The sequence below is a fragment of the Rhinolophus sinicus genome, linkage group LG04 (assembly GCF_036562045.2).
Source record: "Rhinolophus sinicus isolate RSC01 linkage group LG04, ASM3656204v1, whole genome shotgun sequence".
Lineage (NCBI taxonomy): Eukaryota > Metazoa > Chordata > Mammalia > Chiroptera > Rhinolophidae > Rhinolophus > Rhinolophus sinicus.
Genome location: NC_133754.1, coordinates 170,542,885 through 170,552,318, shown reverse-complemented (window position 1 = coordinate 170,552,318; position 9,434 = coordinate 170,542,885). Strand labels below are relative to the sequence as shown.

At 42.3% G+C, this 9,434-nt stretch overlaps 1 protein-coding gene across 1 annotated transcript; it reads left to right on the top strand.

Moving 5' to 3' along the window:
- Positions 1-6,170: 6,170 nt before the first annotated feature.
- LOC141571270 (salivary lipocalin-like) lies at positions 6,171-9,123 on the top strand. The gene is made up of 5 exons (XM_074331534.1): positions 6,171-6,427; positions 6,788-6,924; positions 7,719-7,792; positions 8,503-8,613; positions 8,972-9,123. Exons 1-5 carry the CDS (start codon positions 6,332-6,334, stop codon positions 9,121-9,123), a joined length of 570 nt encoding a protein of 189 aa, XP_074187635.1. The 5' UTR covers positions 6,171-6,331.
- The last annotated feature ends 311 nt before the right edge of the window (positions 9,124-9,434 follow it).

Sequence of the window (9,434 nt, the reverse complement as noted above, 5' to 3'; positions counted from 1 at the left end):
GCCACATTCACAGCCAAGTCCCACTGGGGATTTTCTACCATGACATTTAAAAGCTAAGTTGTTTTCGTATTAATTCCTTATCACCAAACTATCACCTCACTGTCCAACAATACATTATTAAGGTCTAAAAAAAGAATTGAGTTGGTTAAAGAAAGGGAAATAAATCTGTTGCAAGGACACCACAGGCAAGTGTGATTTAAGATACTCAGCAGACCACGTACGCCATACTTCCTTTCAAGAGTTAACAATATATGCAGAAAACTGCCTGTGCATCAGAAATATGGTGAGGAAGCTCTATTCATGGCATCAAGCTGGACAGGAGAAATGGGTTCTGAACTAGTTTCCGGTTTGTGCTGGAACAATCACCACAAACTTAGTGGCCTAAAAGCACAAGCTTATTATACTACAGTCTTGGAGGTCAGAAGTCTGACACAGGGCTCACTGGGCCAAAACCAAGTGAGTCCCGTGTCTGTCAATTTATTCTGATCATTTTCTATGTCTTCGCTTAGATGTTTTAAAATTCTCTCCTTGGTCGTCTTCTTGTGTGCTCTTGGTTAATTCCTTTATACTGTCACAGTTTTTCTTAACCATTTGATATTATCGTGAGATTTTGCTGGTATAGAGAAATGTTATTGATTTGTGTAAATGTATCTCTAGTTCCCCTTGATGAAATATTTTATTAGTTATAATGATATTACTTCTAATACTTGGTGGATTTTGTTGGTTTTATAGGTATATGTCATATAATCTTCAAATAAGGTCAATGTATATCTTTCAACACTTAAGCTTCCCATTTTCTTTTTCTCTTCTCGTTATAACTTCAGCTGGAACCTCCCGGAAAACTGAAAATTAAAATCATATTTTCTATATCAGAGGTTTGCAAAATATGGCCCAAAGGCCAAATCCACCTGCTGCCTATTTTTGTATTGTCTGTGAGTCAAGAACATTTGCAATTAAAGTGATTTTAGGACACACATTTTCCACCCCGATTAAGCAAAATTCCAAAAATGTTATTGCAATAAAGAATTCAATTTTCTCACTAATAGACCTGCAGTTCCAAAATGATTATGCTCAATATTCTGTTTTGAATTTCATCAAAAAATATGGAAATGTGTTTATTATTATATTCCTACTGACATAATACCTGATTTTACCTCTTGGCCTGCACGAACTTTACTATTTCCTAGTATCTGATCCTTTACAGAAAAAGTTTACCGGTCCCCTTTTCTATATCATAGTTTTTCCCCTCACTGCTAGTCATTATAGTTATTTGTGCTGCATTGTCTCCCAAATAAAAATTTGTCAAATTGAACCCCTGAGAGTGCCTTCATAATATGGGCAATAAATTATCTGGTTGTGGGGTTAAGGAGATATTTTTAAGTTGTCCTGTTACTGCTCTCCTTTACATATCACGAATGAGTTAAACCTGAATGGAGGAAATGTAGATCAATATCAAATAAACTTCCAGAGTAAATGTCAAACCAGAACACCCGGAGGTTATTTGAGGTTTCAAGAGCAACAATGAAGACACCAGCTCTGTCTTCGTGGATGAGAGGACTGCCATTGGAGTCTCTGGTGCCAGGACAGACTTTAATTCAAACTGTCTGCTCCTAGAAACAGGCCCATCGAGATACCAGAGGTTGTTCTTAAAAGTTAGCTTTTCTGAATCATTGTTCCACTGCTTACAAAAAACTCATGCTGGCTTTGTTTCCTTATTAGAATAAAGACAATTACTGGCTGAGCCCTGGTAAGGAAAGACAGAGAACTGGAGTGCCAGCTTGTTCAGAAGAGCCTGGCCAGAAAGACCTGGTCAGCCTCACTGACAGTAATTACCCGGTGTTAGTATACCCACATCCGCCTTCAGTTTCCCATGTTTCTGTCAAACCTCAATTCGTCATGCACACAATTTTCCTCAGCCACCTCACGAGCACTCCCATCTCTGGACCTTTGTTCTTGCTGCTCCCTTTGTGTGAACTACTCATCTGCCAGACAGCTGCATGGCCTCGCCCCTCACAACTTCTGCTCAAAACCCCAAGTGTAAAGCAGTACTGTTTCCCCATCTTCTTTGATGTTTACTTGTTTAGTGCCTTCCCCACTTACTAGAAGGTAATGAAATAGGGTCGAGGAGCTGATTTTTCTCAGGGCAATATCCAGCACCCGAAACAGTGCTATCCTGACACAGGTGCCCCATGTTTGCTGCCTTCATCATGGGCTTCCCTGACCTGCACTGGAGAACTTTGGGACTTGCTTTGATCACTGACAAGAGAGTGGAAATTCTCTACTTTCTGCTCACCAGGAATTTTAAAAGCTCCCCAGGTGATTCATGTAGGGACGGAATGAGTTGGTTTCCCCATACATGTGTAAAACAGAATCTCTAGAACTGGAGTCAAGGAGAGGGGATGCCTGGAGCTGCCCCAAGCAATGCTCTGCAGGTGGGGGTGGGGGGGTCTCAGATTGGCCCGGTGCTCAGAGGAGCTCCAGAGAATTGCTTAAATTCCCTCACAGACGGCTAATCCAACGCTCCTGGTTCAGGTTTGTCTGCCCTGCAGTAGGGCAGGCAATGGGGTGGGCAGTGCCTGACCCTGGAGCCACTCTCCAAGGACGACGGAGGGATGCCTGGCGACTCCTGGTGGCTCGCAGGCGCTTCGCAGCCCCTGTCGCCAGGGCGCTGCTGAGAAAGGTGGGTGTCCTGAGGCTGAGACTGAGTTGGGCGCTGAGAGGCCACAGGCCACTTTGAGAGGCATCTTCCAGAACACTTAGGGCTCACGCTGGCTTCCCCAGAGTCTCTGCAGGCCTGAGAAGCCCGGTCAGCACGGAGCTTGGAGGAGAATGCAGCCCAAGGAAGCTACGAGGAAATGGGGAAGTATGAGGCTACAGCTGGCCTCTCTATGGGGGAGGCCTGTGATACTTTTAGGACTTGGGCTCCAGATCTTTGGTCTGCGGTCATCCGCTGGAGTTTCAGAGCTCAGAATTAGGGGCTACAGGGAAACTGTGTTGACAGAACCTGCAGGCACTGGGTGATTTGTTAGAGGTAACACCACCCCCCAAGTGTGTTTGGGAACCGTGAGCCTTTTCTCATCAGAAGTCAGGGCTCATCTATGTATGTCCTGAATATGGACTCAGAAGTAGGGTGTTGTGGAGAAGCAGCAATTGGCTGAAAGTGAGTGGATCATGTTGGAGTCTTCTCTTACACCTAGCCGACTCCATGCCTTTAGAAACTACGGAAGCAGCACCTCCCATAATAGCCCAGGGTCTCATCCCCCCTCTCCTCTGAGGCCTGAGAGGCAGTGAAGGGCAGAGAAGTCATTAGTCCTGTCTTCCAAATATAGGCATTTCCTCCTTAACGTAGGAAAGGAAAAATCATGTTCATCAAAATCAGAGGTTCCCTGTGAAAAATACTAACAGGAAAGTTATTTCCCTTTAATACTAGCTTTATTGAGGTACAATTGACAATAAATTACACATATTTAAAGTATAAAGTTTGATAAGTCTTTACAAGACAATACCCTTGAAACCTGCACCACAGTCAGGATTCTGTTTCCCATCACCTTCAATAGCTTGCTCTGCGCCTTTGTAATCCCTCCTCCCCACAGTGCCACCCAAAGCCCCAGGCAGCCACTGATCCACTTAGTGTGTTAGACTTTGCATTTTCTAGAGCTTTATGTACATGCAGTCCTCAGCATGTACTGCTTTTATGTTGTTATTCTGGCTATTTTCACTAGCATAATTATTTTGAGATTCATTCATGTAGTGTTTATCAATAGTCCATTCTTTTTAAATGCTGAATCATGTTCTGTTATATGGATATCCCACCAATGTTTACCCAGTTCTGTTGATGGACATTTTGATTGGTCCTAGTTCTTGGCTATTACAAAGAAAGTTTCTATGAACATTCATGTACTAGTCTTTGGATGGCCCTATGCTTACATTTCTCTTGGGTTGTACCTAGCAGTGTAATGGTGGCATCATATAGTAGGTGTGTATTTAATTTTTTTAAGATGACAAACTTTTCTAGAATGGTTTTACCATTTTTCTATAGCGGTATGAGAATTCCAGTTTCTCCATGTCCTCACCAACACTTGCAAAGTTTATGTACGAAAATTATACTGGGTTACACAAACCCCAAAATTTCCCAACAGTTTCCTAAAATCCAATAAAACAAATTATGTGCCTAGATGAAAAGAGTAAATTGTATTGTTTAGGCATTAAAAGCTTCAAACATCGTTTTTTCATCATCAAAAACTAACTGGTTACTTTGTGTTCGATAAGTCTGTGATGCTTTTCTTAGAACATCAGAGATGCATGTGGCTTTCGTTCATGATTCTGAAGGTTTCTATCAGCTGTATGTGAAATGTAACTCAAACTGTCCACTCAGATTACTAAAAATGTTGCATCACATTTTGTAATGTAAACATAAGTTTTGCCCACACACCTGCCAAAAAACTTATATTGAGGGATAACAATATTCTGTGAAGATTTGTATATTAAAAACTATTAGTAAAAGACTGGGAAACATTTTGTAGCATATACCTTCCTTTCCGGTATTCCATTGGGACACACAGTGGGAATGGCCAGAAGCAGAAAGTTTCTATATGACCCTCTGATATGGGTACAGAGTAGGAGTGGTGGTGGAATGGGATAGATATGGTGTGTGTGCAGCATTGGTAACTTACTCTCCCCTCAGCATCACACACAGCCCAGGAAGAATGGGATCATCTCGCAAATCTGGTTACTCAGAGGCTGCAATCGATTCTTGGAGACAATCAACTAGAGAGAATATAGTACACAGCCTTTGCCCTGATGTGTCAAACTCAGCACTTTTATCGCTCCGACAGCACAACCTAACCGACAGCCAGCCCATGAAGCCTAAAGTTATATAGACCCAAAAGACCAGTGATTGGATATGGGTTGAGCATGAACTATGAATGATCCCCCATGGAGCCGGGATGACTCCAAAACAGCCCACAGATAGATGCCACAGGTACTGGGGTAACTTCCCTGTGCCCAGCTCCACCCAGGACACTGGCCTCTTTCTGTTTTGTGGGTGCAACAGGGGACCGTTAGTTCAAGGCTAAAATGAGCCACAGCTTTGAACAAGCCCCAACTGGCGTCACAGGGGCCTGACCACAACATTCCTCTCACCAGGAATCCTTTTCCTTCCAAAAGGCTCTCCATGTCTCCATACCTCCCCTAATGATCATGGCCTCCCCCTAGTCCCACCTACCCCAGGAAAACTTCTCTAACCACATCAGCCCAACGTGTGCCAGACAGTAGTCTGAGGGTTCTATGTATATCTTCCCACTGAATCCCTCCAGCATCTATCTGCAGGTACAATTATCCCCAGTAAGAGGACACTAAGGCTCCAAGAGGTTAAATTTTTCCAAATGGCTTCAAAGTGGCAGAGATAGGAATGAGGCCCAGGTCTGCATGACTCCTATGTTCTTAAGCACTTTCTATGTGATGCCACCTCCTTAGCATCACCCCAATTCTGACACACAGTGGTGTGGTCTTTGTCCTACTTAGTTGGCTTACTTCACATGCTTGGAGAAATGAGCTTCTATTGAGATATGAAGCATTTCTCCACCTTCATTGAAAGTTGCTTGAAATAAGGGAAGACATCTTCTACTTCCCCAAGTCTCTTATTTGTCTATGGTATATAGTGAGGTATACAATAGTGACAGGAATACACGTCTTCCTTGTGGGAAAAGGAAAGTCTTCAGTGGTGGAATTCAGGGAAAGGAAATAAAATGTGCTCAAAACTACACACCAGACAACAAACTTGGAAGATGTTATTCTATTCCACCCAATGTTATTCATCTCTATTTGAATGCTTTGTGATATGTACGTCATATTTGGTGGACAGTTTTTTTGTTTCTCGGGATAGTTATCATGCGGTAACTCATGCAAATCCATACCTCATATGAATGTTGGAACAGAGGTGTCTGACACATTCCACTTTTTAGTTCTACTCCATTCTCACCAAACAAAATTGTCTTTCTAAATCCAAGCCAGAGCCACAGTTAAATAGGGTTCCAAAAAGCAGCCCTTTATGACATCTAGTATTTTCTTGAGTATGTGTTTTGAGAAAGTAAGGTCATAAGTAGATTAAAAGAGATGAGATTGACAAGTATAAAAGTCAGGAACAATTGTGGCCTCACACCAGTGAATGACAGGACATTTCAGGGAGTGGGAGGAGGAAAGCTGGCACCTCATGGACAAATAACTGGACTCAGAATGAATATAAAGTCAGAGGAGCTGAGCAGTGGAGCCACCTACAGGGAAAGACTCACTCAAAGGGACTGTAGCTGAGTCATTACTGTCACCTGCCAAGATGAAGCTGCTGTCACTATGTCTGGGGCTGACTCTAGTCTGGGCACATGTGGAAGGACACCATGAGGTTGTGACAAGCAACTTCGATCTTTCAAAGGTAGAGTTGGTGGAGCACAGTGACGTTGCACTTTCAGGGGTGGTTTGGAGGATTCTGAAGCAAGGTGGCCCTACTGGAGGGCAGGCATTTTTTGAAATACTAGGCTAAGGAGGTGGTTTTTTACCTTGGACTAAGAGCAATTGTACAATGTGAAAAGATGACAACACTTGGGAACCTACCTTCTCACTGGAGGGACAGTGGAAAAAACCTTATATATGGTGTCAGTTGACCCAAGTTCTAATTCCGTCATAACATCATCATTATGAGTCCTGGCCAGCAGGCCAAGTTCAAGGAAGACAAGGGTCCATGTGGTGTCCCCTATTCTTTCCCAACTCAATCGTTTTACTGATTTCATTGCAGATTTCAGGATATTGGTATACTATCTTCTTGGCTTCGGATGAGATGGAAAGGATCGAAGAAAATGGGGGCTTTAGGATTTTTTTGAAACATATCCAACCCTTGGATAACTCTTCTATGCTACTTAAATATCACAAAAAGTAAGTTGGTCTCTTTTACTTGGGGAAAAAATTGAAGAAGCCTGAATATGATTTTGAGCCTCTACACACACACACACACACACACACACACGCACACACACACATGTGCACGTGTGTGTGTGTGTGTATATATATATATATATATATATATATATATATATATATATATATAGACCTGTATCCAAAAACAGAGTCACTCATCTAGCATTGATCCAACTTGATGAAGCTCAGGCTTTTCAAGATTTATAGATAATAATTGGTGACAGGAATAAATTTCCACGGGAGTAGAAGAGGTAAGGTGGAGAGAGTTATCAGAATCATAATTTGTCTGGCTATATAACGTAGGTTAGGAGCATAGGAATGGGGATCAATAGCCTGTCTATTTCTCAAGTCTATCTCTTAATAGTTGTGACCTAGAAAACTGATCTCTTTCCACCCCAATTATCTCTTGGGTAAAAGCGGATGACAGTAATGTTCTCTCACAGTTTTTTGTGAGGAATGAGTGAAGTAATGTTTGTCTGTAAAGCACTCATCTGAGAGGCTGGCACATGTGCGCACTCAGCTAATTGTACAGACAAGTAGCTGCAGTTATATTGATAGTGGGAAGTAGTGGTAGAGGAAAGAGTAGTTGATCATTCTTAAAGTACCAAATAAAGTAAAATAATGGGAGAGCTCTTTCAAATTTGTACCAAAGTGTTCAATACTTAAGTGGAATCAGACAAGCAAGTTACAGGTAGAGTGAGGGAGCCAGGCCCATCACTATACCACAGTCAATAGCTCATTTTGTTTTACAGGGTAAATGGACAATGTACTGAATTCTCTATTGTTGTAGATTACACAGAACAGGATGGTGTACACAGTGCCATCTGTAAGTATACAAAAAAAAAGTCTCTCTAAATTCTACTTCTGACTGCAAGGAATTTGCTAAACTCCAGTATCTGCAGGATCTTGATCCATTCCTGATCAGTGCCTCTTTAGTTAATATAATTGGGCATCTAATAGCCAATATCCCAAATTTGGGAGAACATTGTGTGTAAAAGCCAATGCCTGGCACATAATACTATCAGATAAAGATGGCAATTTGGTCACACGTACCTCCTGCAACAAATGAAATTAGGGAAAAAAGAAAAAATGTAAATTGTCAGGATAGCTGCTCATTTTCTGATCATTTTGTGATGGTGTCGGGTAGCCATGCCATACCACTGCTTGGGTAGAGTGCTGGGTATAAAATGCTAGAGGCGATTAAAGACAAGACAGAGACACATAGTTGGCAAAGATGGCCGAAGGAGGTAGGTGAGTGTCAGGGGGAATGATAGAGGGTAAGTAGCTGCTGCGGCTGAAGTTTTTTTTTATCACTAGTGGTCAACTACTTGTGGTAGAAGTCAACCAGGAGTCAATTCTACCCTTAGAAATCACCACACGAAGCCCAAGGAGATGCAAATGGAAGGCCTTAGATATCACTCCTTAAATCTTCTAGGATATGCACTTGAATTTGTTCTGTGGGAGAGAATAGGTAATAGGTTTTGCTTGCTTTCCATGGGCTAAAGAAATCTGTGCTTTGTTCTGTTTCCTCCACAGATGATGGATACAATAGATATCGCATAATTGAATCCGTATATGGTGAATATGTCATTTGTCACACTGTGAATTTCAAAAATGAGAAAATAACCCAAATGATGGAGTTGTTTGGTACAGTACTTTCATGCTGACACTCACGTTCGGGTTGGGAGGCAGGGGAAGGAAGGAAACCTGCAAACAAAGTCATCCTCCCATTCTTATCCTGGGGTGTCCTTCTTCCTCTCAAGAGAGATGGTCACCTTGGCAGTCCCTCAGACTTGGTGGTGGGATGATGATGAAATCCCTCATCATGCAGAAGGCTATCCTAAAGATGTGAAATTCAAGACAGGTTACATCCCATCCCCAAGTCTTCTGCCTAAGCACCAAATAGCGCCACCCTTTTTCCCGTCCATCTGGAGACCCACCCCACAGCCATGACTCTCAATGACCAATACACGAGACACAACAGTTACTGTCAGTCTTCCCACAGGCCGTGAACGAGATTTGAATCAGAAAATAAAAACAAGGTTTGAAGAAATTTGCCAAGAATATGGAATTCCTAAGGAAAACATTCTTGATCTGACCAAAGTCGGTAAGTGTAGCTCTCTTTGTTTTTTTCTTCCTAAATTCTCCTGTTACTAAAGCAAGAAACCCAATAGAACATAACACCTCCTATCAATCCCCTTTGTCCTAAGCTACAAAATCATTTGGTTTCTGTCTGGGAAATCACCTGGGGTAGGTGATGAATGTGCTCTGCTCTGCCTCTGCAGATCGCTGTCTCCAGGCCCGAGGGAACAACTAGCCCAGTCCTCCAGGTTGGTAATATTTGATAAATGGGGTGGCCCAGGGATTACTGCCTTCGAAGAGCATTAGGAGTTTACGTGCAGAGATGAACATAAAAACAATTTAGTAGGGAGTCTTGTGGGGAGAGCTTGAAATTTGGAGTTGTGCAT